Below are 27,379 nucleotides of genomic sequence, written 5' to 3'. Positions count from 1 at the left end.
CATCTGATTCCTTTATTTTCCTTGCAGATCAGCTCGTACCAGGTAAACGCGGAATCATCTTTAATGCAGGAGGACCGGTATGGTCCTTAGATTTCTTACCAGGGGTAGATTGTTGCAAAAAGGAGAATTGTCAACCTGGCACAAGTCGGGCCCACGGAAGGCCTCATCTCGATTATCTCGCAATCTCAACCATATCAGAAGACCCTGGTTTGATACCACCTAGTGAAATGCGCAAGCGTGGTATGGCTACTAAAGGAAGCGTACAAATTTGGAGCATACCGATCATTGAGCCTGAGATCTTGGGCTGTCCTGCTCGTCCGGGTCGATGGACACGTGATACAGCCAAAAACGCGAAAACCGATATAAATACATCAAATCCGACTGCAAGTCTCCAGCAAGAAGACCTGCAACCCTATCAAATTCCACGCTTGAGGATTTTGCTGGCCTTGGCAAGTGAAGCGACTGCCGTCCGATGGAGTCCTCGAGGAGGTGCAAACGAAGATGGCGATGACCGGGGTAGTCATGTCGAAACGTACGCTGCATGAACTCGATACATCACATCACGACTTTTGCAATGAATTGATCGCAATTTTCAAACCTCGCTATTTGCTTTGTTTGCGCCCGGAAAAAGTCAGTAGAAAAAGGATCATACGATCACCAGAGGAGCTAATCACCATGCTTTTATCGAACAGATTAGCTTATCCTGCTTGGGACTTCTAGCTATTGCGTTAGTTGATGGTTCCGTGGGTATATACGCCCCTCCAGATCCCACCATTGCAAGATCCGGCCTGCTTCGCGATTCCCCGAAAAACCCTTCATCCGAGCCCGATGTCTTATTGCGTAAGTGCATTGACTTGTCATAAATTCCGAAATCACTCGCAATATCATGAGCTTCCTCTGATACCTGATCACACCAAACAAAAAGTCAATCTCAAGCCGCGTGCTCGATTGCTATTGCCCAATACCACCTGCTTGACTTTGGAATGGGCAAATCATGATGCCATCGCAGGCGGATGCACCAATGGTGAGATTCGGTTTATATCCACATTACTTTACGATTTTGAAGTTTCATGGTTCCGGACCGCGAATTTTGATTAGGTTACATTGTGATCTGGCATGTCCTTGACGTCTTGACGTCTGTCGCGTCGACCTCGAATGTGTCCACCACACCTTTTGAACCAATCAACATTCGGCCCACCCATTATATCTCGTTACACGCTGCACCCGTAAGGTCTTTGCAATGGATCCGAACCCCTCCCCTCAACCAGAAGGGTGAGCCTGATACAGACCAAGACCCCAGTTTCTTGGCATCCACGGGGTATGATGGAAGCCTCAAGCTTGTTGATACAGACGACATTGCAAGTTCAGCAACTTTAATTCACGAAAGAGGTAGATACACTCATATTTGATATGCAAATGAAATTACTGCTACGCAGACCCTGTAATGAATTCAAGTTATTTGCGGGATCTCTTGTCGTCAGGTGAAACGACCTCACTCGCCTTCTCTCCGACTCTAGGCTCTCTACATTTGGCCGATTCCGATTATAGTATCAAGGCTATATGTCTGAAACCTAGGGATCTGGGGGTCTCCAAGAAAATATTGATTCAGCTAGGACTACTATGGGTGAGTGGAGGTTTTTCACCGGATCTTCTGTACACCTTTGCGAATTTCAAGGTATTTGGCTAATTATGGACGTCCTGACGGTTCTGTAACAGCAACTCGCAACTTCGGACTTACATTCCTTCATTGCATATGCCGGAGCCGATGGTGTCTGTGGATTAGCATCAATGATCAGACCGCAGAAGTACAAGAGTCGTGCGGTCAGTGCAGATCACTTTTACGTTCCTTTGGGTTTTTAGGCGCTTGAACTAACTCGCGCATGGACACATCAGACGATGTGGGCGCCGAAAGTGTTTCAGCTCGATTTCAGTAGGAATACTGGCGAACTCAGGATGCTGGATAATATCCAACCGGATGTAAGTGAACACACTCCAGGCGCCGATCAAGACTTGCCTCCATGGCAAGCGTATATGATCGCAGCACTGACTACCCTGCTGATATTCATTTGAACTTATAGCCACGTTCGAATGATGGTACCGCGGTGGTCAACGAAGTCATTGCGAAACCAAAGAGTAATAAAGCCAAGGACTCGTCACGCAAGGGTGGCAAGCCACGGACAGGTCAAGTGGCTCAGACAAACAGTCCTGTGGGCATTTGGCCACCGATAGTGGCGGTACATTGTGTCAGTTGGTGCCCCTCAATCAGACGGGCCACCATATTGGCGAGTGGAACGGGGTGTGGTCTGGTACGGGTAGATGCTGTCGAGGGAGGCTGGCATGGGAAAGGGATGCGATTTGGAGGAATTGACGAATTAATGGATGGAGCGGCTGATCCCAACAATCAGACTGCCTGCAAGGAAGAAGAAGATGAATACATGGACCTAGGTGATTGAACTAGCAAGGGTGTTGATTGAAAATCTGATCAAACGTAGCCAGGAGGATGTGACTCTTTTTCCTGTTGCTTGTAAGATGTGTCAACTTGCCCGAAAAGATCCTTGATGATCGTGATACAATCTGTTTCACTATGAATCAGGTTTTCAGCATATGATCAATATCTTGAAACAAGGATCCTTCTTTCATTGGAGTTGACAAAAACTCCAGTAGAACTCCACAGTTTCTCCATAAATGATCTGGTTGTTCAGCATCCTTCTCCATCATGTTGTGACTGTTGGGGTGCATATCTGGCAGTACAAGTCCAGGAGTATTCTAACCACACAGCCTGACATGACCCCTTGTGAATGACCAAGTTAGCTTGTGTGTAACAATGGTATCGACACAACTGGCCAACACTAAAGGGGACTTCGGCTTCAGAAAATTCATTCTTAGCAGTGTTGGAGCACACTCCAGGGAGGCAATTAGTGATGTGGAAGTATGAAAAGGGATGATGGCCTGCTGTTTGGTCCACCCAGGCCATCCATCTTGCCCTTTGGGTTATGTTTCAAGAGAACAGCGTGTGAGATGTGCAAAATGTCGACTTTCAAACATCAATGACTTCTTTACGGGCCCCCCTTCTTTACTCACAAAATTTGGACAATGAAAATAGGCTCTTGGTAAACCAAGAAGGGAGGCATTTCCCTTGTATTCCGTCCATATGTACTCAACACAACAGATAGATGCACTAAGGCCCTTGAAGGTTAGTTGCCACAACCCATCTCCTTAAGTGGAAACCCAGGTGCATGCAATTCTTTTCAAGGCAATATTTTTTTCCCAGAAAAATACAATGTGGTAGTACTTGAAGAACTGTGCAGCACAATCCAGTGCATTTGATCTGATTAGAGTCTAGAATCCCATGCTGAAATAATTCAGTTATATAGGGCACTATCACTTAAATTTCTCAAGTGATGTACTCCAGATGTTGTTCCTTATACAATATACAGGTGGTTTTAGATCCTTGGTTCTTTGTGTTGAAAAATAAAACCCCAGCTTGTTATGGAAAGATTTGCATGGGTTTTTGGGATGAAGATTGGCATCTTGTGGACTATGGATCATTGTTTGGATAATGTCAAATTTGAAGAGATCCTTGTGGCTAGATTTCATGAAGTCATTTGAATGGTTTACCATTGCGGCCAAGTGTCATCCGGTGAATACGTGGATAGTTTGTGGCACACACAGCTCAACCCATAAAGCAAGAGCGTCTTTTAAAAACACTGATGGGTGTAAGGACTCTATAAGAGTCCTTCACTGAGGTTCTGGGTTCTTTCTTGCTGGTCTCAATGGAGAGCTGGAACTTCTGTGTTACGGTACTCAAAGCTACATATGTACGTGTACAAGCAGACACAAAAAGTTTACGTCACCCCAGGCCCCAACCAGCTTGATTCTGCAGTACACCTCTTGGGTTAGTGAACTGGTCGGGCCCAGGGGGTGACGTAAACTTTTTGCGTCTGCTTGTACATAGTTGCCGTACATAGTTTTTTTTGGTGGGTAAAAAAACAAAAGAAGTATATTTGAAGTATTTCGCCTGCCAAAAAAAACTATGTACGGCAACTATGTACGCGTACATAGTTGCTTTGAGTACTGTAATTTATTACAAAATTAGCTCCAGAATGATCCCGTGAGTAGCTCTCTGATCTCAAAGAGTCAGTACTTGTAACCTTTAAGAGAAAGAACAACAATAGTAAAAGAGAAAAGATGTAAAGAGAATTCTCACCTAGCTCCAGAATGATCCCATGACACTGCAGGAATCATTAAGTGTGAAACCGGATTGAGCAAAGTCGCAATGTCCGGGTCCGCGACTTTCTTCAATTGCGGATCTTGTTTGCCATAGGTTTGCTATAGGTTTGCTAGCTTGCATCGAGCTGCCCTCGAGTTGTCCGCCTGAGCTGCAGTACATGTTATGCATGTTTTTCCTTTCAATATCCTCAGACCACTCAAGATCATGTATGAGTCATGAGCTTTATCATGTATATGTTACAAGAGTCTAGACATATGGTACCTCCATTAGTCCATACTACAGCCTGAGTGGATGACTATGTAGAGGGCAGCTCGAGACAAGCTTGCAAACCTATGGCAAACCCATGGCAAACAAGATCTGTGATTGAAGGAAGTCGCGGACCCGGACACCGCAACTTTGCTCAATCTGGTTTCACACTTAATGATTCCCGCGGTGTGAGTAGCTCTCATATAGTGAGGATCATCTGAAATCTAATTCATCTGTCTATATTGCCTATATCCTAAACCCATGTATTCATTCTACATGTAACTCCTTACAAAACCACAAGTGCAGTCTCAAAAATCTTGTTGGTAGGTTGATGGTTGGAAAAGAACTGATGGATTTGTGACACAAGATATTGCAATGACTTCATGTAGAACCCAGCAAGACTCACAGAAGACAGCTGGTATTGCAATGGAACTTGCATTTCATTCTATTGCTCAGCTGATTGGGGTTGCTGGATTGAGTTACAACTGGGAATCACACAAGCCATTGGGAATTCTGTGAAATCACTGAGATGCTCGGGTTTTGTGGAACATTTGGAACCTGCTTCTTGCTCATAACAGCTGATTTTTGTGAAAAATGGGTTTGATTGTGGTTGTCACTCCATATCAGTCAAAATTTGGTATAGAGCTCAACACAGTTGATGATTAGCACAAATCTGCTATATCAGGTGCACTATATATGCGTATTTTGTGTGGTTGAAAGCTTTGATCTACATTTCACAGCCAAAAATAATTAGTGCCCTCAACCTTTGCATTAGCCGATGCACACTGCCCCCATAAGTGAAGCAACAGTCACTGAATCAAGCTGAGGTACCTTATGCTCAAATTCACGGTGACTGCCATCGTCTATGTATACCACTGATCCTAAACGCAAATAATTATTGAGACGGGTCTCGGTTTCAAATCTACTGATGTCCAGCTGATTGCATGCCAGGGATTCGTATTGGACTCGGCAATGCGGAGGACTAAGAAGTAAGAAGCCTCTTGATGCAGGACATCACGTCTATATATTTGCGGCCGTCAGGGACTTGGTAGCTCCTCACTGCTGGCACCGGCGCATCAACCGAGAGGTTCAAAAGGGTCCTGTCGAGGTTTTGGATATGAGAGAGCGGATGCTACGTAGCCCTATTACAAAAATCAACTTGACCTGCTAAAAGATTCTGTACTCGGCCGAGGCGAGACTTTAAACGAAAAAGGTTTGGGGCAGATTTACAAATTCTCTGCGGATAGTCAATTAAATTCCACATCACTCTCCCTTTGCTGTTCCTGTGTTCCGCCCCCATCCCCAATCAACGAAAAAAGTAACCACATCCACCACTCGTTTTTAATCTTTACCGCAGGTCTTTTGACCACCCTAATACAAACCTTTCACCATCTTCTTGATAATATCCAAGCTGTTTTCGTACTTCAAGCCTTGAACTTGAGGTGGGAAAGGAGGAATTCAGTTGTTGTGGTGGTGATCTGGAGCTGTTATCGTTTAAAACTTTTCTTCTGTCTCTGCCGACCTTGCATCATCATGGCAGCTGTCATGGGGTATGGTCACGGAATTCCACATTTCGGCATGCAAGCCTCCAATCGGGCGGCGCTCGCTGCTGCTGCTCATAGTGTTCAAGCTCACCGTGTCTACGTTGGCAACTTACCTTATGCGGTCGGATGGAGAGAGCTGAAAGACTTTATGCGAGAGGCCGGTGAAGTTTCTTTTGCTGAAGTCCTCATGGGTCCTGATGGACGCAGCAAGGTTAGTACAATTTATCGCTTATTCTGGTCACACGCCTTCTGTACTCCGTATCTGACCAAAATCTGTGTCTTCCTAGGGCTGCGGCGTGGTTGAATTTTCTACAGCTGACGGAGCACAAAAAGCCATCGCGGACTTGAGTGATCGGGCTCTTTTCGGTCGTCCCATTTTTGTTCGAGAGGTCAGTATCAATAACCATATTGCAAGTGATACTGAGGGGCCTGTTGAGCGTTTTTCAAATTTTCTGGACCACAGGATCGCGAGACTCAACCGCGATACGGTCATCAGCCTGTCCATCGGCCTGGTCCTAACGGTATACACAATCATTACGGGCAGCACCATGGGCAACACCATGGGCAGTACCATGGGCAGTACCACGGGCAGTACCACGGGCAGGGTGCAGGTCGGCAACTCTTTATCTCAGGTGTAAGCTTCCCTATGATGGCTTCGGTTTAGCTGCTTGGTAGTCATTGACCACCCATTATCTGTAGCTGGCTCTTACTGTCACTTGGCGTACTTTGAAGGACATGTTTCGTCAAGCTGGGAACGTTATACGCGCGGACGTTACCGCTGGGAAAGGAACTGGAACAGTGTTGATGTCTAACGAAGCCGAAGCTCATGCTGCTATTGGTAAGCGCAATGAATATCTCTCAATGAGCGTATCTCAAACTTCTGGTGCATTTGGTTCAGCTACATTCAATGGTAGTCAAATCGAAGGCTCTCGAATCATGGTCCGTGAAGATAGATTTGCAAACCACGGGCATCAGGGCGGCTATTCCCATCAGTACCATTCCAACAACTACGGGCCGAATGGCAATGCCAATGGCTTCCATGCCGTCCGAAAGGCTCCAGCTGTGGACCAGACCACTCAACAGCCGTCAACCCAGATCTTCGTCAACAATTTACCCTACTCGACTGATTCCGCGACTCTGTTATCTTTGAGTCCGAGTGATGCGGTGCATGCAGAGGTGATGATGCTTGCTGGAAGGAGTAAAGGGATGGGTGTTATAGAGTATGCTTCGTTGGAAGCTGCACTGGCGGCGCTGGGTACGTGAATTGGCATTGCTGGGCAGTAGGCCTGGAGATATATGTAGCAGCCGAGGCTCTTATGATGGCGAGCCAGGTGCGGATTAGTCTCTCTGACGCTGATCTGGTTCAATTTGGTCCTGCAAAATTCAGGAACCTTGCAAGGTCACGTCATCGGAGGAAGGCCTCTCATGGCCAAGTACAATGAACGGTGAGTAGACATTCTGTGACTCATTCACTTGAATAATTTATTGATGATCAACTCAAATTGTACAATATAGTTGGCACGAGTTTTCGGAAAATGCCGCCGTACCTGCATTGTAGACGAACAAGACAAAAGAAGCGCACCATGGATATGCTACGCTTCCATTTCAGAATCAATGCAATTGGAATTGCTAACTTCTTTGACCTGAGGCTGCAATGTCTATCACATCAATGTGCTTAGGCTTCAATTTATCTAGACATAATACACTTTTCTCATGGGTCCGAGCGTGTCCACCCCAGATTTGATTGCAATGACCCACTATACAATCTAACTACTTGTTTCGTTTCATTCTTTCATCTTTTGATGTTCTTTTTATTCAAATCTGCTTAAATTGCTCCCAAAAATTATTTTGTGTACATTCTGACTTCTACTCGACGTGCTATTCATGATCAAACCATGCATTGCAGCTTCCCCGAAATTTCGTACAGTTTCCCTCATTGATATTTCTACTTATGTCTTCGGCGAGTTCGCGCACAAAGGGATATGAAGCTTACTCACCATCATCTCTCACAGACACAGATTCGGGTCACTGTGACATCTTCTACACAAAAACGCGATGACTGCTGTGTCCCATTCTCGGCTGATTTCACGCAAACAGAGTCATTTTGATCCAATTTGACGAGACAAAATTAGGTGCAAACGGAAATTTGTTACACGAGTGATATAGCGGAACATATCCGAGAGCAAGGAGATCTATCAAAGATCAGCTCGGCCGAGCAAGTTGTATAAGAATAAAGGTCAAAAGAAAGCACACATCGCCGAAAAGTTGATTCTTTTTTGAGTGAACTCAGATGAAGGTGTCGGACAGTTGGAAACTAAAAAGGGGTATCTTCACACTCAGACTCGTCCTCGTCCTCGTCCGTTGCTTCTTCAGTGCCTGATATCAATTGAGTTAGGAAAGAGGAAAACCCAATCATCAGAACTAGTTATCATGAACAGGTAAATAAATTTAGGAGGAAGACATACCAGTTCCAGACTGGGAATCTTGAATTGCGGTAGTATTGGACTGCGACATCGGGGAATCCGCGCTGGAAGTGGTATTCTTGGTAGACTCGTCATTGTCTGTAGACCCATCTCCCTCTACCCCACCGGTGGCACCCGTGGCAGCAATCCGCGAGGCTGCTATTTCGCGAGTGACTATAAAACATTTTGAGGAGCACACTTTCATCAGAAATTGCGTTATAACGTTTGAGATACAGAGCATCTATTTCTCAAGCAACTTACCGCATCCGAGAGATGTGCCACTCTTGAGGACCAAGGCTGGGTGAAAGAATCGTTCGAATCAGCGAATTAGTTCAAACTCGGTTATGTGAGGATAAGAGATGACATATGAAAAAGAAGCTTGGAACTCACGCATAGCATAACAAGTCAGATTCCCTCCACAGGGTATGATGGCGTATTTTCCATGATCACATATAGCAAAGGAACCTTTAATACAACCTTGCTCTCCGTCCTTGCAAGGTGCATCTGCTGTGAGAGTAACAAATTTAGCGTTTAGTTTTTGAGTGGCTTTGCCGTTTTCCAATAGATCGCTAGGTGAAAAAGCTCTTCTTTCGATTCGATGTGCTTCTTGTTGAACTGATCGGGAATCGCACTCTTTCGCATATAAACTAGAGAGTGAAGCTACAAATAATAAGTGACTGAAAATTTGCATGGTTGAGAAAAAGTTTATAAGTTGTGTAGCTAGTTGAAAGTTTAACAGTTTTTATGGCAAGGGTTGATATTGATGATTGGATGAATGATGTAGCCGTGAGGAGCCATTGGCCTCTTTTATGATCCAAATGGTTCAAAAGCAAAAGCTCAGTTGTCTTGCCAGCTTTCTCCCCTTTGTCTACTTTTACGGGTTTGACAAAGTATTACCAGTAGTCAGCCCTAATGCCGAGTTGACAAGACAATAATGTCAGCAGAGTCAGCAAGGATATGATAAGTGTTTGGTTTTGAAAATTTCGCACATAGACATAGTCTGGTAGTATTGCGGAATCGTAAGATTACAAACGCGATCTTGCCAGTTGCTTTGTCGATAGCCTGCACGTGAGTAACAAGTTCAAGTCACTTAACAACAAATCAACTTCCGAGCTTTGTACTTTAGCAGCACGAACACAGCAAGAAAGGCTCGGTTCAAGCTCAGCAGTCAAAGTTATGCCGGTAGGACAGTTCTTGTTATCGACTAATCAACTGGCCACTTCAGACTCATGACAATCTATATCCAAAACCATGAATCAAGTCCTCAGATTCACAGACTCAGCTTTGTCCATGATCCAGAAGCGGAGAATCACCCCAATCTAGGCCATATCATCATGTCAAACCGCCCCTTTGTATGTCGAAAAATATGTTAAGAATGAGAAAAGATACCACACCCAGCTAGAACATCTACACGCTATGAGTGGTTTTTGTTTCTGAGAGTGTTCTGCATCATGTGGTGTCTTCAAAAGTACTGACTGATCAGGCATATATTCTTGGAACAAAACAGGCATCTTGTTTGACACATTCCAGGAGCTTTTGAGCTGTCAAAGTCACCTAAATCATTTGAGTCATTAGTTGTCTTGGAGCCACAATCAACTTTATATTCTTGTGTTGATAAAAATGATAGAAGAATTGGGAGTTTGTTGTATGGGTTGAAATGAAAAGGTTTCAACTTTAATCTTTCAAATTGGGGGCAGCCAGTAAGCCTTTGAGATGCAGTGGTGTGAGCTTTGTGTGGTGGTAGGCTTTGCTATTCAAGGTGTTCAACTCTTGATAATGACAAACAACCATGCCATCTCTTGCCATCTTGTGATCAATACACTTTGATAAGCAAAAGGCAGTGTAGTATCAAAGAAGTGGGTTTATACAAATGAGATATTGACAACAGGAAGGGGCAAGGACTGACCTTGTCATTACAATTTTAACAATCAGCTCATGGAGGAATACCCTTCAGGGACTGTTTCTGGTAGCAGTAGCAAGTTTTATCAATTCAGTGACAGTAAATCTTCATCTTGATCCATTCAGAACCAGAGAATTGAATCCAAATCTTCTTCTACCCTTCAGACAAGAATCAAGCGATGATCAGTGTCAAGACTTTCTTGTCGCTGCCATGATGGTTGAATACAAAATTGTAATACTTCACAGCTTGCAGCGGGTCTGTAGACCAGAGGCAGGATTCTTGCATACATATTTGACTTTGAATCGACTTGGATGAAACTCACGTGGCAAATCCATTTGTGCAGTTCTTGGGAACATTTCAATTTCTGGAGTCCCGGTCTGAAGATTCAAGAAAAGCAAAGGAGACAGATAAGATGTTAAGTGATACTGAAGAATTTAAGTTTAAGGCCTGAAGATGGAATTCTGAATACCCGGTGACAAATGAGAAATCAAGGATTGAAGAAATGACAACCGATCGATGATTTTGAAATGAAAAAAGGTCAATCAGATGAGAAAAGGAATTCATTTTGTTTTAAAATTGTAAAATAAGCTCAGCATTCGATGGAAACAATTCTCAACTTCAAACTTCAAATCTAATCTAATCACTGATTCGAAAAATTATTGTACGACTCACTTCATCTCACTTTGAAGTTGACAAGAAATCGACAACTGATTTACTGATCCATCAAACTTACTTTGCCCTTCATCTGGGTTCTGCATCAAATTGTAAGTGAGCCCCTTTCAAACCAGTGCCATTGTTCCTATTGTAGTCAATTCCATACATTAGAAATCCCTTTATGACGCGTGTCGATCAGCTATTGTATTCGATCTGATGTCATCATTGACTTGGACATTCGTCTTTCTGATCGACCATTGTCTCATTTACTTTGAGCTATTCATCAACTCAAACTGAATCTGATTATACTTGATTTCACACAAAACAGGATTCCTCTTGCTTCAAGTTGACCACAACAGTCTCCTACATATCCTTCTCACCTCATTAAAAGCAATCACAATTCCTACTAACATCCAATCAACTGGATCATACAATCAGGCAGGATGTCCAAGCGGACGACTCGACCAAATCTAGTCGATCTACCCTCTGGGGTCATCAAAACCATCTTTCAACTTGAACCAGAATTGGTTCCATTGTTCCTTGTCGGTTTAGGGTCCAAAAGCCTTCACATCACCTCTCGAGCACTAGTCTACGAGAACTTGACTGTTGATGATGATCAACTATTACTCGATCCGATCGCATCACCTCTGACCTCAACACCATCTTCATCAAAGCTGATGACCATCTTATATGGTCCTCCTGAATATGCAGAATGTGTCAAGACCCTCATCATGGTCCCATCAGCTTTGCCTAGTCGTCTTCAAGCTCATCAAGATCGCCGGAAATCCCAAGGGATGTTTGAAATGGATGATGCGCTCGCAGAAGAGTCCACAGAACCTTTTGGACCAGACGACGATCACTCTACTTCATCATCTGACTCATTTCCACGAACTAGAACCACCTCATCACATTCACCGACCCGTCACTTTAAGCAAACTTCGTCTCACAATGACTCTTATGAGATCTATGATTCATCAGCAGAGACTGATCGAAACCTTCTTAACTTATTGTCCCGACTCGCCAACCTAAGGCATTTCGAATGGGCCACTGACCGTTTACCGATGAGGGATCTATGCGTGGATCTTGGTACACATTGTCCGAATTTGGAGCGCTTTACTCTTAACCTTGTCAATCCTAAAGAGTCTGGTCGATCTCTTCATCCTACGGCGACACTCGATAGCTCAATCCTAGGCCCAATCCCCACCGTGGCTACTCATGACCATGGTCCACAACTTAACCTTTGGACACGAAGACGGTCACAGACAACCTCTACGCTAGACGATATGGATTCTGATTCAGGGAATGGGATGATTCAGACTAAGCCCATTCGATGGGATGCGGATTCGGTTGACAGTTTACCATCAAATCTCACGCACCTACATATATCTTCCCTCTCTAGTCTCGGGTCTAAAAACCTATCAAGGGCTTTTGAGGGCATGCCATGGATCTCATTGACTGAGTTAAAGTTGAATAACACACTTTTTGTTGATGATGAACTCATGACATCTGTTGCAAAGGGTTCCAAACGCATCAAGGTCATCAAAATTGAGAACATGAGTGGGACTAAGCTGACTGAGCGGGGTATAGAAGTGCTGTTCAATAGCCTGGATGACTTGGAAGAGATCGAAATTCTTGATGTAGAAGGTAATTTCTTCCTCACCTGTATCTCTACTTTCTTCAGTCGAGCTTGTTTCAAATCATATCATCTAGATCTAGCTGTTGATCTTTCTGGTATATTCTTCTCCCAGGACGGTTTTCAAAGAACGGATGGTTAAATTTAGATGATTTACCACTAAGTCTCAAATCCATCAAGTTTGGATATCACGAGATTGGTTCATATCATAGTTGGACACTAGAGCATTTAAACCATCTCACCAGTTTACTTTCTCTTTACCCTAATAAACTGGAACGACTCTCTATCCAACGTTTTGTTCCTTATCCAGCTCTAATTCCCGGTCGACATGCGATGTATTCAGAGTTATGTACAGGAAGTAGGACAAGTCCTAAGAAGATGACTAAGGAACAAATCATGGCTATAGTAGAAGAAGGAAAAAGTTTGAAGGAATTAGATATCGATTGGTGGTTGATCAGCGTTGAAGGATTAGAAGTCATCGTTAAAGGTTTACCAGATCTGGTCAAGCTGAGGGTATTAGTCGATGCACCTTTCCAACGAATCGTAAGTCCTATCGTTTTGAAAAGTTTTGAACAGTCAAAGATGTGGTCTGATACACTTTCGTTTTCAGATCGGATCTGCCGCCTTCGTGCACAGTAAACTGCGAGTCTTGACGGTCTCAATTCCTCCAGAACACACACCTTGTTAGTTACATTGTCTGTTTATTTACAAGATATCGCTTTCAAGAACTCTCATGCTGATGAATACATCTAATCTTTATCTCACAGCTGTTACCCAATTAGTTTCACCTACAAATGGATCGCCAGTTTCTAACTTCAAATCTAGCCCAACTTCCCCATCTGTCTGTACAGAGACAAGCTCAGTAGCATGTTCTACTGTTGGTTCATCTCTACCCATACCGACTGTTCAATCACCCGTACCTGTTAGAGATATCAAGAAATTCATTAAACGTGCAGGGCATTTGAAAGAGATCATTTGGACTGGAAGGGGAGGATTAGGTAGTTGGAAATTCACTAGGACTTGTGGTAGTGCAGTCAATGTGAAAGTAGAGTTTGTACCGATCACAGAATCCTTACCTACTGAAGCATTCACATACGAACCTAAACCAACCCATCAAAGCACAAGAGGATCGAGTATCTCAAGTGCTTCACCAATCTCAGGTAGAAGGAATAGTTCAGCTAGTTCTACATTTGGATCATATGGATCATCTAAGAATGGAATCAAACGTCGTACATGTAGTATTACTCATCCGAATGAAAATGGTAGTAGAAGAAGTTCAGAAGCTAGTTTACAATCTCTTTCAACTTCTTGGGGTAGTAGTACATTGAATTTAAATAAATTTGGAAAGAATTCGATTGGATTCCTCGAAGGGATCCCAGGTACACCTGCTCTTTGTGAAATCGAATCAACTGGAAATTTGAATGGAATCGAAGTCAAGAAAGATGTTCAAGCACTTTCAGTTGATGAACTTCATCATCTTGATCTTGCTTTTGCTTAAACTTATCTTTTATAAGAGTGATCTGATGTATTAACTTTTTTTTCCCCTCCTATTCTTCATTTCTGATCTTCTTTTCTTATCATCAATATCTTAAAAGGTATGATTTGTAGTTTTATGTTTAGTTTTTTGTAAGTCTCTTTTTTACGTTTTGTGTTAGTGTGATGTGTCAGAGATATATTATATACTTATCTTCCCTAAAGTGGAATAAGGACATCATGTGATTTATTGTTGTTCAGATCATCAATCTTATTTTTGAGATTTGGTTTTTGGATTTGGTTTGAAAGAAAGAGGTTTGAAATTGTGGTGTTGTTGTAGTATTTTGTAATGGTTTTGATTGTGATTTTTTTAAAAGAATACTTTTATTACCTTTTGATCTTTTTACTTGTTTTAAAAATCCATTGATCTCTGCATCACACTTTTTAGAACATTTTTGCTGGCTCATGTTGCAGATGTGAATTTCCTCTACCAAAAGTCTGCTTCTCACCTGTAAGAGTTGGATAATCATATGGTGTATGAGGGTAGTCCAGATCTCACTAACCAGGGTAGTTCTCTGCAAGGTAATGTATGGTAAGGTACCAGAACTTCATTTGATTTTCTGTCTTTTCTTGCTGGTGCATGTTTGCAAATGACTGATATGGGTGATAAAGAATTTACAAACCTATTTGTACTCTGTCTTATTTCTTGTTCTTATGTTGGTATCAATTATATGGCTCCCTAGGTCCTGTTCATCCTCCTAGTCCCATCAAACTCCACATCTAGCTGCAATAAGTTGGACATCTGAAACATAGATTTAAGAAATTTGATAGTTTGATTTTGTGTGTTATTCTTTGAAAGAAGGTGTGGTTAATGTTTTTGATTCTGCAATTTTTTTTTCTTATTCATAAATCCAAGAGAAATAACCTACAAAGATTGATTTCCAACATAAATGAATTCAGTTAAACAGTCAATCTCAAGAGCCAATGATCTTCTCTTCAAACTAACTATTCTGTCTTATCTTAGCCTACAAGGACTAATCTATATCCTCTCACTTTTAAAATTCAGCACTAGATTTTTACTTTGGAACAGTTTTACTGGATGTTTTTATTGGACACAGAAAATGTGATGTCAGGTTTTCCAACAACCAAACAGAATTGAAATGTGGCCTATGGGAACTACAGATCTCAAGAATCCCTCTGATGCAACTTCAAGGGACTTCAATCAATCATGACACCACATCCATAGTTAATGAATAGGTCAAAATTACATGGATTTCAATTAGATAATTTGATAGTGGTGAAACAGTATAAAATTAATTACCGGTGTTCCCAAAGCCCGCGACGGTACACCGGAGTCCATTTCTAAGGGCGGGGGTGAGGAGCGGGGCTGCGCGCACGTGTCTCCCAGAAGGTTGTAACCAGTTACAAGGTTGGAAGCTTGAGAAAAGTTTTTCTCCCACGCTTCCCTCCACTTCATCCTTCATTGGGAGACCAGTCAGCCCTGCGAACTTCTCACCCCCTCTCTCTCTTTTTTCTCAAAAGACTCTCAATTAAAAGGTCAATTTCGTAGTACATGACTAGAGTAGAAAAATCCAAGCAAAAATTCTTTTCGTTTTACAAATCCCATAGGACAACTCTAGCAGCAAATCAAGCAAAGGAAAGAGAGATGACTAAACAGAACGCAACTCTGTCGACACAAAGGGCAACTAGGAATTCGTCGAAGGCGCTAGAAGCCACTAAACAGACGGTGGTCCGGGAAGCTCCGGTTGATTATCTGATCAAAAATGACACGTCCTTCCACGGAGAAGAGGAGGAAGAGACTGAAGGAGAAGGCGGTGAAGGAGAAGGTGGTGGAGAGTACGTGGAGAATGAAGGAAGGGAAGAGGAGGAGTTAATCGAAGAAGAACCCAAAATGGTTCAGCCTAAAGCACCAATCAAACTGGTCCTCAAAATCGGACGCTTCGTGAATCTAAGTCAGTCCCGGGAAGCTTCGGATAGTGATTCGTCGGCAGAAGACTCTGTTGTCGAAGAGCATTCAAAGAAGCGTGAGTAATGTTTCCCTATTTTCATATCATTTATTCCAGGCGGAGAGGAAGTGGTCTCGTACCAATCCTTGACCAAGAGCCCGTTAGCTTGGAAGCTCCCCCCTTGGGGGGTTGAGCAATATCCCCGTGTAGATGTGTTTACACTCCGCCGTCAGGTGTTTGTGAGGCCAGTGAATGGCTTTATCCCGAGGGAGATTTTATCCCAGTGGTGATAGGTGGCCGGAATGCCACCCAAGTAGGAGAGGCAAGGAAGTGTTCTCCAATCCGGAGTCCACCTAGCAGAGATGATGCTCCTGCTCAGCGGTCTCACTCCCTATAAGTTTCAGAGTTGTTGACTGTCTGCATGTCTTTGTGACTCACTTCGTAGATGTCGCACCGGTCTCGAAGAAGAGGTCAGGCGACTCGTCCAAGAAGGACAAGAAGGAGAAAGGAAAGAGCTCTGAACGCCTAGCTTGGCTAGAGGAGATAGTTCAGGAGGTGAAAAACGGTCATCTCAATCGGGTGAAACGTCTCCAGAAGCGCTTCTATGACAAGTACGGTGAAGTCAACACCTCGAGCTCAAAGGAGAAGAAAGGAGTGAAAGGCGGAGAAGAGAGAGCTAGAAAGAAGCTATTGAAGCAGAAGAAGAAAGAGGCGACTCACAAAAAGAAGAAAGGGAAGAAGAGAACAGCTCCAGACTCGTCCTCTTCAGACTCAGATTCAGCCTTGTCTGCAAAAGACTCTGACTCTGATTCTCCAGCTCCAGCTCTAGCGAGTTCTTCGGATTCTTCGGACTCTGATTCGGCGAAGTCCTCCTCCTCTTCGGATTTGGCGAGGAGTGTTGTTAAATCTAAGAAGTTGAAATTCAAACGCTTGAAGGTGAAGGCTTACGACCTACCTAATCTTCCCAAGAGGTGGGCAAAGCATTTCAAGAAGATGAACGATTACGTTCCGCTCTCGATCTTCTTACGAGAGAACGTCAATAGCTTCGGTACTTCAGACCCAACGGTTCTCAACCTGGCCAGCGAGAGAGCACTGCGCAACCTGGAGATCGAAAGAGATCGTCTTATGGACTTCGGTGAATTTGTGGAGGCCAGCAATCTCAAGAGTCAGTATGCCGCAGACCTTTACGGACACACGGACTACGCCAAGTGGATTCAAGAGCATGTGAAGATTGTGACCAAGATGAGTGAGAAGTACGGTTGTTGGATGGTGGCCCTACGATACCACCTGTACATTAGATCTTCGGTGTTTCGGAAGCATGAGTCAGATGCGCCAGATCCCGGTGAGAAGCGCAAGAAAAAGGAGGAGTCTTACAGCTACGTGTGCTTACCGGATGGCCTCCAGCCGGACATTGAGGCAATTGCAAAGTGGCATTGCGACTCAGCGGGTGATACGGTCTACACCTCAGGAAACCCGTACGCTCTAGGGGGGGCCAAGTTTGGCTTCAATTTTGCCACGGGAAAACCTCGCCCGTTGTCAAGCCAGTCAAATCCGAAGGCGTCAGGCTCGGCGGGAAACCAGAAGAACGGTCCTGGACAATGGAAGACCAGGAGTCGAAACAGGGGGAGATCCCAGAGAGGAGCGTTCCAGGGGGGGGGCTAATCAGACGTCGAACCACTCGAAGCAGTCGTTTGGTTCCTTTCGTGAGTACTGATCATTGCTCAGAGGAAAGCACAGTGTGTTTATAAGATCCGAAGCGCTGACGTATACTTGTCTCGCTATGGAAAGAAGCGCCACAAGCCTCGACTTCTCAGGCACCACAGGCTCAGAGTGCGACACTAGCGCCGGAGCAGAGGGCAGCTTTTGTGCCGTACAAAGCAACCCCAGCCCAATCTAAGTAAGTTCGAGGCTAGGATTAGATCCACTTCATCAGTTGTCTGTCCTGGATACTGACGGAAAAAAAAAAAAAAACCCTTTCTCCTACCTACTTACCACGTGAATCGTTGAATCATTCTTCTCTGCTTGTATGAATTGTGCGATTTCTTTGATGGTGGTTTTCACTCTTGTTGTTACTTGTATTGGTACGCGTTCAGAAAGTAGTTGTTGTGTTCGTGGTTTGCAATCATAAGTCTGAACCATTTCTTGATTCATCGTAGTGGTGCATAGTGTTTTGGAGAGAGTCGTGCGTGGTAAGAGTGTGGAGATCTCGAGTGCAGCTGAGGTAGCCCCGCTGTCGGAGTCCGAGGAGTCAGATAGAGAACACAAGCCTGTGAACCTGAAGAAGAAAGTTCTACCTTTAAGTCAGAGGATACTGTATACAGTCCAGGTGGCTAACAGGTGGCCTGCAAGGGTGTCGTGCGATATGGTGATCCCCGAATGGATAAATGTGATGAGGAGGGTGGGGATGGAGGATGACATCCCTTACATAGTCAACGGCTTTACCGAAGGATTCTGCTTGGGAATACCCCAGCACGACATCGAGGGCATGGACTGGTTTACACCTCCGAACCATGCGTCAGCCACAGAGGTACGCCGAGAAATAGAGGCAACACTGTGGAAGGAGGCGCATGCAAAGAGAATCATTGGCCCTTTCACAGCAGAGCAAGTTAGAGAAAGGTTCGGGTTCTTCAGGACGAATCCGATGGGAGGAGCTGTAAATGGAGATGGTTCGATTCAAATGATCAATGATCTTTCGTTTCCAAAAGGAGACCCGAACGTACCTTCCGTCAATTCCTTCGTAGATAAACACAACTACGGGACCCAGTGGGACGACTTTAACACGGTGGCGTTGTTTCTACAAGAGAACCCGGGTAGGTGGGAGATGGCAATCTTTGACTGGGCAAAGGCTTATCGCCAACTACCCGTCCATCCATGCCAACGTCGGTTTCTTTGCATTCTGGACTTCTACAACCGTATCTGGATCGACTTGGCGGTCGGTTTTGGGGGAGTGGCGAGCTGCGGAGTGTTTGGGGCTCCGGCGGACGTTTGGAAGGTGGTGATACAGACACTCCTGAAACTGGCGATCATCTTTCGATGGGTGGACGACAATCTGATCTTCAGACGCCCGGGGGACAAGGTGTCGCTGGAGGACATTTCTAACCTGAGCACCGCGCTAGGTGTAAAGTCCAATCCAAAGAAGAATCACGACTTCGCTGATGAACAGCGTTACCTTGGCTTTATATGGAATGGAAGGGACCATACGGTCAGACTACCTGAGGAGAAATTGGAGGAACGACTCCAATTGATTTGAGACTTGTTGGTGGTTGACTCTGCTTGGAAATTCTCACAGATCGAGAGCGCATTGGGGAAACTGAGCCACACGGTGAACATAGTGCCACACATGGCGGCATACTTGAGGTCCTTCTACAGATGGTTGAAGAGCTGGATGAACAAGAATGCAGAGCGGAAAGTACCATCAGATGTGGAGGATGACCTGCGAGAATGGCTCAAGTGCTTATCTGAATTCGACGTGAGGCCCTTGGTCACGTGCGCCAAACCAATTGAGGTAGGATGGGTGAATGACGCGTCTTCCTCGTTTGGGTGAGTGTTTTTTCTTAGCACCATCGCTGTTGCTAAGGGAGGAACCGTCAGACCTGATGTGCGGTATTCCATTTGCCAGGATCGGGGTTTTAGTAGGCAAGAATTGGGCCAGCTTCAGATTCGAGGACGGTTGGCAGACTTTGGAACTGAGAGAGGGCAAACGCACCATCGCGTGGGCGGAAACGGTCGCAGTGAGGCTAGGCCTCCTGGTTCTGCAAAAGTTAGTATCCGTAAAGGGTAAGACCTTTTGGGTCGACACCGATAACACCACAACCAAAGCAGGTTTAAGAAAGCGTAAATCTAAAGATGGGCTAGTGAACAATGAGTTGAAACGCATTCAACACCTACTAACTCGGTTAGGCTGTAACGTCCGGCAACGCCGGGTAACTTCGGGTGACAATGATGCTGATGGTTTGTCGCGAGGGATCTTAGGAGACTTATCCTGGTACAACGAAGTTATTATAGAGGTACCGGAAGATTTGAAGTTCATCCTGCGGCAAGTAACCCTCACAAATGAAAATCGGCAAAAGTTCTAGAAACTCGACAAGCAGTCCGAATTCGAGGGTAGACGTGGCTGATGTGCGAAGACTCACCAGGTGCTATGGGTCTTTTAAGAAGAATGCAATGGGGGTAGATACCTCGAACAAAAATGCGGTACAGAGCCATTACCTGAGGGGGACTTGGGCAGATGGGACGTTAAAACATTATAACTCAGTGATTGTAAAGTTACATAGATTCGCCTTCCTGAACGAAGTCAAACCGGAAAACCTCTTACCCATCAAACCGACAGTAATGAAGCATTTCGTAGTCTGGGCGTCCAAGAAGGTGGAAACAAAGGCGGAGGAGGACGAGTCTGTAGGATCTAAGACCCTCAAAGCGTATGTTGCTGGGGTGAAAGCCTGGCATTTGTTTCACAACGAAGATTATCCTACTGGCGTTGACGGTGCAGTATCAGCTCTCCTGAAGGCATCTCGAATCGTAGAATCGGAGTTCGCATACAAGAACAAGGTCAGGCCACCTGTGCTCATTTCGGATCTGGTGATACTTCAAAAGGAACTACCGAAGAAAGGCGAAAAGGGTCTGGCAGTTCTGGCCCTGGCACTGGTCGCCTTCTGGGGTACAGCTTGTCTAGGAGAACTAATATCGGACAACGAGGCAGATTCAACACCGAGATGGGAGGATGTAGCCTGGGGAAAGAACAGTTTGAACGTCAGAATAACTCTTAGACACGCTAAAACAGCGAAACCAGGAGAGCTCCAGTACATACATGCCCAACAACAGAAGTCTTGTCTGGACCCGGTAGACGCCTTGAGGTTCCTATACAACTTCCGTCCAAGAAACCCGAGAGACAAAGTCTTTTCAATCGGTTCGGGAAGCCAGAAGCACGTCTTAAAGAAAGCCGACACGATGCAACTCTTAAATGACATATGGAACGCTCACAAACCGAAGTCCAAGCAGAACCTGTATGGCCACTCGTTTCGAATAGGCGGGGCGTCTTTACGCTGGAACCTGGGAGCGTCGAGGGAGGCGATCAAATTGTGCGGTCGATGGTCTTCGGACGCCTATAAGATATATTTAAGGAAATATTCAGACAAGGAATTGGAGCAAACAAAGTCTCTGTTGAAGAAGTTAAAGGAGGAAAGGTTGAAAAGGGAAGTTAAAGGCTCACAAGGATAGTTCGCTCAGGTGCGGTTGGGGGAGAGGAAGGGAGACGTGCGTAATTAAGGTTCCGATTACAGTCAGCAGATCCTCCCATGTTCATTCCGTTTATTTTGTACACGTTGAGTTGTACAGCCCATCGGGTCCGAGTGTATGAAAGCTTATTCAGAGAATACAGGGGAGTAGGTGGCATCAAGTCTCAATAAGATAAGGTGCGAAGAGAGCAAGACTCACGTAGGCTCGAGTTGTGGGTCTTCTCATGGCTCACGGCTCCAAGCATACGTGAGTTGAGGGGCTGAGAAGCCCGCGTTCTCTGAGAGTCCTGTTCTCGCCTCAGAGGGATTGGAGGTATGATCTGGTGATCTTTTCATACCTCTACACCCCTCTGAGGCCCTCCCCACACCACATTAAACACAAACTCTAACAGAAATTAAAGTCTGTGTCTACGGTGGTAGAACAGCTCTTACGAGCCGTAAGCTTCTTAGAATCCGGTAGTACTAGGATTACTAAGTACATGAACTTCTAGTAGGTGATAGCAAATCACACCCCTGTAAGAAATGGATTTCAGGAGAGAGGTACAACCTGCTCAGAATAGCAGGGTTCAAGTTGAAAAACATTGAACCTGAAATATGGTTTAGAAATTGCTTGGAATTCATGATTCATATTCACAGGGGGAAAAATAGGAGCTCACATTGACGTGAGCAGGGGATGCTTTCCAGATATCTTCAAAAATTCTTCAAAAATTCTTCAATCCACATTTTTTGTTGCACTGAGGTGCTCAGCCTTTGATACCTATGTTCTGCTTGAGTTTGCCAAAGCATGCTCATCTTCATCTTGCATGAGCATCCCTTGAGCATAGATGAGTGCTCAGCACTCAGCTGGCACACTGCTGTACACTCAGAAATGCCTGAACAGTTCAATCCTTTGAAAGAAAAACCTCAGGTGCCAAGAGGGTCTTATGTCCTCAGACTTTGAGATCTCATCCTTTGGGAGGGCCCTCAGTCTTGACTCTCAGCCCACGGAAGCTGGCCCTGACCCTCAGAAACCTGGTAAAAACACAAACTGGCACCAACCTGTTCCAACCAGCGCTCTCAACAATGGGCTGACTTCCTTTCACACTCTCCCAGATTCCCCATGATCCATCCAAATTCATGATCCAAAGTTTGGATCATCTCTATACATCATTTGCTCAAAGTTATTATCCTTACTCTCACTCTTGTCTAAATTTGCTCATCTTGTCATTGTCATTGATACTCATTCAGTTTGGATCTAATTCAAAATTTCATCACTACCCGGAACATTAAAAGATGTAGACATATTCAAGTTGTGTAACACCATCAAATCCAAATCCAATCCCATCAGGTGAATCACTTGATATAGAATCACTCTTAAGGCTTAATCACTTTTAAGACTTATACCAAATGGATTAGGAAACAATGAAAAACCTTTAACACTTTCAAATGAACAATTCCAATCTAATCTAATCAAAACCAATCAACATAGAAGTCAAAATTTAGAATGGCTTGCTGCTTGAGCTTCAGAGTTTTCAATTCATAGAAGAACAAGAAGAAGGAAGTGAAGATTGGAAAACATTTGATGCTATTAGACGTGCTAGTAGTGAGGATGGTAATGAAAAGCGACAAACAGTTTGAGTTGATTTTGTTTTTGGGCAAAGTTGCACTTTCATTAGTTGGGTTTTTTTGTTTCTCTCTCTTGCTTTGAGTTACATGCATGGTTGTAACTTCATTTTGAAGTGTTGTATACTTAGTTTCAAATACGCTTTATAAAAAATAATATAATCTCATTTCTTAATATGAATGATTAGTAGTCAAGATGAACAAGTTTGTAAGAAAGAGCAAAAACAAGATATTAAAAAAATTGAAAATTGATATATATAAACTGATTATAAATAAAAAGAGTGTTGGGAATGAGTATAGATTATTTATAAAAAAAAACTTTCTTGACCTGATTAACAACACATAGTTGGACAGTACAAGCTTTGGTACTTCCTAGGTTTGATACCAGTGGCTTGTCCATCTCAAGATGAAAGCTACAACACGCTTGGCTCCCCCTTCTTAGTAGAATCCTGAAGCCATAACCTACAAATTGAGAAAGCTATCAATCAAAAGATGAAGGAAAAATTCATACGATTCATCAGGATGTAGATCATGTAATGCATCTCCTCTCATCCTGACTTACAGGTCTTAATCTGGGGGGGCAAGGTGGCTTTGCCAAGGTCGAGTAAGGACTTGAAAGTGGTACAGAAGGAGAACTGCAGTGAGCTCTTGGTGTGCTTCTACGTAAATAAGACAAAAATGATCAGTATTTTGAATATATGCAATAATTAACAATTTGAGCAATTATAGAGAAGTATATGTACCCAATTGAATCAGCTGGGTACATAGATTACAAAGTGGGAAATTTCTGCTGATTGTCAGTTTGATTGTTGCTTGGTGATATTTTGATTGGCGTAGGTGATTTATACCTAGTGAGTGAATCAATATCAGGGAGAATCTGCTGTGAGTATCATCACTATATCATTGATGATGAAAGGACACACACACCGCACTTGCTTGCTCAGTGGTGATTGAGAGCTTCTCCAATTGTCAACAGATGAATAATCTGCTGAAGAGTCTGATCCTCTCCTTGATCTTGGTAAATTCTGATATGGAGTCAATTTGCCAGAAGGTCCAAAGAGAGCAGTGATGTTGTCATCAGTCATCAAACGGATTGAGATTGGACCTGAGATTTGTCCCATTTCACTCTTCGTACTTCCAGTTCCAGTTGAAACTTCAGAGCTGATACTACTATCTTTTTGGTGATGCCAAAATTGTAACCTAGACCTTCTTCCTGCATTTGTAAGTGTGCTGGTCCGAGATAGATGGGATTCAATTGAAGCTGGTTGGCTAGAGGCTAGAGATGACTGATGATCTTGATCTACTTGCACAGGTGCCTTCAAGACCATGCTTTTCAAGTGACACATAATACCAGCTCGGCTAAACCTGCGGTTATTGATGTCTTTTTTCACTTTTGTTTGTGGCGGCTCATAAAAACGGGTTCAAAGAGGTTTTTCAAACATGTCCAAAGTGTTGCGCAATGAAGGCTTGGAATCCGGATCTAGTGATTTAAGTGGTGCCCAAGAGCCCATCAAATTGGAGACTGGTCCATAAGACAATAGCCGTGGTTTGGGAGTTTTGTGAACAGGGCCACGCAGATCAAAGGAAGAGTCGTCTTGACTGACAGCGCGTTGACTGGAAGGATTGCAAACAATGGATAAGGAGTTAGTAAATGCCATTTTAAGTATGGAGGAAAGGAACAGACACTTGGCCTTTTGCCTCACATGGCTCCGCTTCCAATTCCAAAAGCCCATCTATCCTCATGCTTAGACCAAGAAGAAAGTCAATTAGACATATCAGGAAGAGAGATACACCAAGGTGCAGTCTTTTTCAGATAAACAGACGGTGAGGCAAAGGAAGAATTGGAAGACATTTTGAGACGAGATGATGTGATTTTTATGACAGGCGCATTGATACTATTCGGGATCAAATGTAAAGGACAAAGACACTAGCCAATCAATCCCGAGTTGAACAATCCCGGTTTGAATTGTTGATGTTAGCTTCTAATCAAAGTTGAGGTTCAATGGAATTGATCAAACAACCACACCAGTGATGAAAATTGAAGTTTGACTTTAACTTGATCAATTTCTAAACCAATGGCAATAGGGGGGCTCAAGTCCAAATATTTTACTACTTTTATGGTGAAAAACCTTTCCCATACGACATCCCAAATTTTTTTGAGCAGCAAATTTACACAAATTTGCGGAAATCTGCTGCTCAGAAGGAGATCTGAAAATTTTTTTTTAACGAATTGGGAAAAGTTTTTACAGCACGGTACCCCAAAAAACTTTCCCCAATTTTTTAAGAAAAGGCTGCAAAAATCTTGACTTGAGCCCCCTTAATATCAAGAGAAGAGATTGAAACCAACAATCTCAATGTCTTATTCCACTGACCAGGATCAAAATACATTCATCCATCGGAGAAGAATTAAACTATTGGTATCAAGTCTAAAGCCCTAAGCAGATTGTAAGATGATTTTGGTCTTGATAAGTAAAGATTGACATCAATCTAGATTTGATATATTCAAAAATGAATTGTGATTCTGTTTGATAATTTAAGCTGTCCATTCAATAGATTGGAATGCGTTTGATGAAGAGGTGGATTGATTGAAGGTAAAGGAGGTTTTTGTTTGATGATTGATTTTGATTTTGTAAAGATTGGATGGTCGGTTGGAGCAAGGACAATCGGTAAGGGTTTGTGTAAAGCAGAATGAGCAAGGAAGCCAGGTTTGAATGTTGACTTCTCTTTCTTCTTGATTGTGTCCATTTGATAGTTGGTTATTGTAATATTGAAATGGTGAAAGAGGGGTAAGCAAAGTCAAATTTTAATCAGAAGCACACTGGATCACAGGATCAGCAAGAATGATCCGCCCCGTACCCGCATTGCGGCCGGATATCATGTCCAGGGGTGTCAATCAGGGATTGTTCCCATTGTGTTTTTCATCCAACATTTGATTGGGTCTCTCACCACTCATTCAATTTGGTCACTTGACTGTGCAAGCTGAGCATTGAAGGGCTTGAGTTGACCTGAGCGGATGAGCTGGACCTCCCTCAGGCTTCTCAGCTAAGGGATAAAGCCTGAGGGAGGGTTAGCTCATCCGCTCAAGTCATGCTTACCATTTAATCAGATGATGAGCTGCAAGAAAACCTGAGGAATTTTGAAGGAAATCTGTAAACAAACCCAAAACAAACTTGGAGATACGTTGAAACATTCTCTGCTCACATCAATGTGGGCTCCTATTTCCCCCCTGTGATTTCATGGTTTAGAGCTTCCAAGTATCTTTTGTGAGGTCTAAAATTATGATTCAATGCTTATGATTTCAAAATGCTTGCTTTTTTCTAATTTGAACAAAAAAGTCGGTTTTCTTTGTGTCAAGGGAAAGGTGTACAGGTTATTGTTTGTTCCTTAACCATTGTTTTTTCCATATTTTCCTCTTGTTGAATCTATATCAGCAGATACAATGTACTTTTTTAAAAAGCTTTTCTACCTTGTGTAAGAGATTGTTTTCTCTTTTTGATTATAAGACATAGTGCTTTGAGGTTTTTATGACTCCTCATTTTTTTAGCTTGACTTGTCCTTAAACAATTTCACAGAAGTTGTTGAATTCCTTATCAAGATATTTGAGTTGAACCCTGCTAACGAGATTGATATCAGGTAAAAGGTGCAAGAATCAAGAGAGCAATGGTTTTGAAGAATTGTACATTTTTTGCTGATAACTTAACAAAGCACATTGCAACAGCATGTCTAAGGCTTGACCAAAGGACTTGTGCCAAAGTTGTAGCAGTTAGTGGTGTGAGTTGTAACAATAATCTTGAAGTGAGGCCATATATTTTTGCTCTACAATGCAACAGTGCTTGTAGTTTTCAAGTCAAAGCTCCCATTCAAACTCTGGGCCCTCAATGAGCATTTTGCATGATCAAGGCCTTTAGGAAATGAACATATGATGATAATTGAATTGATATGTTATGCAAATCCCAGCTATGTAACCACAAAAGTCAAAATTTGAGTGATCAAAAATTGTTGATTTCTCATCTTTGGATTGGAATGGAAATGCCTTCCATGACAAAATTGAGAAATATGAATAGGCGGTTTTGAGCAGAAGATGTAGCTGGAGTCACATAAATGAATGGCTTGTTTGCTAGAGATGAAAGGGTGTTAATGGGTCCAGACCATGTTTTGGTCAATTTTGGCCCAAACTTCTACCACCAAGTGGGTTGACCATCACTCAAGCCCCTTGACCAAGCCTCTGGTAAATTGTTGTCAGCCCGGAGTACATATGTATGTATCCAAAGACAAACTTGTAACATACAATCAACACTCAAGAAACTTAGTTACATGTACAAGCCTATTTGGACAAGATACAACACATTTCCTGCGCCAGCCCCAACTAATGTGTTGTACCTTTTCCAGATAGACTTGTGCAAACACTAATTACATTAGGGCTGTGGCTGGGA

At 43.4% G+C, this 27,379-nt stretch overlaps 7 protein-coding genes across 7 annotated transcripts; 5 read left to right on the top strand and 2 right to left on the bottom strand.

The window, feature by feature from the left end:
- Positions 1 to 501: 501 nt before the first annotated feature.
- Positions 502 to 2,453, top strand: MELLADRAFT_66816 (uncharacterized protein; the record flags this gene model as incomplete). The annotated part of the gene is made up of 8 exons (XM_007414867.1): positions 502 to 532; positions 721 to 840; positions 926 to 1,024; positions 1,099 to 1,389; positions 1,437 to 1,624; positions 1,717 to 1,821; positions 1,861 to 1,977; positions 2,079 to 2,453. 8 exons carry the CDS (start codon positions 502 to 504, stop codon positions 2,451 to 2,453), a joined length of 1,326 nt encoding a protein of 441 aa, XP_007414929.1.
- Positions 2,454 to 5,749: 3,296 nt separating this feature from the next.
- On the top strand, positions 5,750 to 7,934 carry MELLADRAFT_72916 (uncharacterized protein; the record flags this gene model as incomplete). The annotated part of the gene is made up of 7 exons (XM_007414868.1): positions 5,750 to 6,232; positions 6,309 to 6,410; positions 6,485 to 6,655; positions 6,721 to 6,859; positions 6,920 to 7,276; positions 7,409 to 7,466; positions 7,537 to 7,934. The coding sequence occupies 7 exons, from the start codon at positions 6,011 to 6,013 to the stop codon at positions 7,577 to 7,579; spliced, it is 1,092 nt and encodes a 363-aa protein (XP_007414930.1).
- A 401-nt stretch (positions 7,935 to 8,335) lies between these two features.
- On the bottom strand, positions 8,336 to 9,174 carry MELLADRAFT_91875 (carbohydrate-binding module family 19; the record flags this gene model as incomplete). The annotated part of the gene is made up of 4 exons (XM_007414836.1): positions 8,336 to 8,397; positions 8,487 to 8,657; positions 8,745 to 8,780; positions 8,874 to 9,174. 4 exons carry the CDS (start codon positions 9,172 to 9,174, stop codon positions 8,336 to 8,338), a joined length of 570 nt encoding a protein of 189 aa, XP_007414898.1.
- Positions 9,175 to 9,417: 243 nt separating this feature from the next.
- Positions 9,418 to 10,834, top strand: MELLADRAFT_110705 (uncharacterized protein; the record flags this gene model as incomplete). Its single annotated transcript, XM_007414869.1, has 4 exons — positions 9,418 to 9,428; positions 9,477 to 9,551; positions 10,416 to 10,638; positions 10,727 to 10,834. The coding sequence occupies 4 exons, from the start codon at positions 9,418 to 9,420 to the stop codon at positions 10,832 to 10,834; spliced, it is 417 nt and encodes a 138-aa protein (XP_007414931.1).
- Positions 10,835 to 11,480: 646 nt separating this feature from the next.
- MELLADRAFT_110704 (uncharacterized protein) lies at positions 11,481 to 14,168 on the top strand (the record flags this gene model as incomplete). Its single annotated transcript, XM_007414870.1, has 4 exons — positions 11,481 to 12,681; positions 12,786 to 13,213; positions 13,281 to 13,353; positions 13,438 to 14,168. 4 exons carry the CDS (start codon positions 11,481 to 11,483, stop codon positions 14,166 to 14,168), a joined length of 2,433 nt encoding a protein of 810 aa, XP_007414932.1.
- A 1,641-nt stretch (positions 14,169 to 15,809) lies between these two features.
- Positions 15,810 to 17,772, top strand: MELLADRAFT_66812 (uncharacterized protein; the record flags this gene model as incomplete). The annotated part of the gene is made up of 3 exons (XM_007414871.1): positions 15,810 to 16,188; positions 16,556 to 17,230; positions 17,447 to 17,772. 3 exons carry the CDS (start codon positions 15,810 to 15,812, stop codon positions 17,770 to 17,772), a joined length of 1,380 nt encoding a protein of 459 aa, XP_007414933.1.
- Positions 17,773 to 23,384: 5,612 nt separating this feature from the next.
- Positions 23,385 to 24,274, bottom strand: MELLADRAFT_110702 (uncharacterized protein; the record flags this gene model as incomplete). The annotated part of the gene is made up of 3 exons (XM_007414835.1): positions 23,385 to 23,408; positions 23,509 to 23,605; positions 23,874 to 24,274. 3 exons carry the CDS (start codon positions 24,272 to 24,274, stop codon positions 23,385 to 23,387), a joined length of 522 nt encoding a protein of 173 aa, XP_007414897.1.
- Between the last annotated feature and the right edge of the window lie 3,105 nt (positions 24,275 to 27,379).

The sequence above is a fragment of the Melampsora larici-populina genome (assembly GCF_000204055.1).
Source record: "Melampsora larici-populina 98AG31 unplaced genomic scaffold MELLAscaffold_46, whole genome shotgun sequence".
NCBI lineage: Eukaryota > Fungi > Basidiomycota > Pucciniomycetes > Pucciniales > Melampsoraceae > Melampsora > Melampsora laricis-populina.
This window is presented reverse-complemented; position numbering and strand designations above follow the sequence as displayed.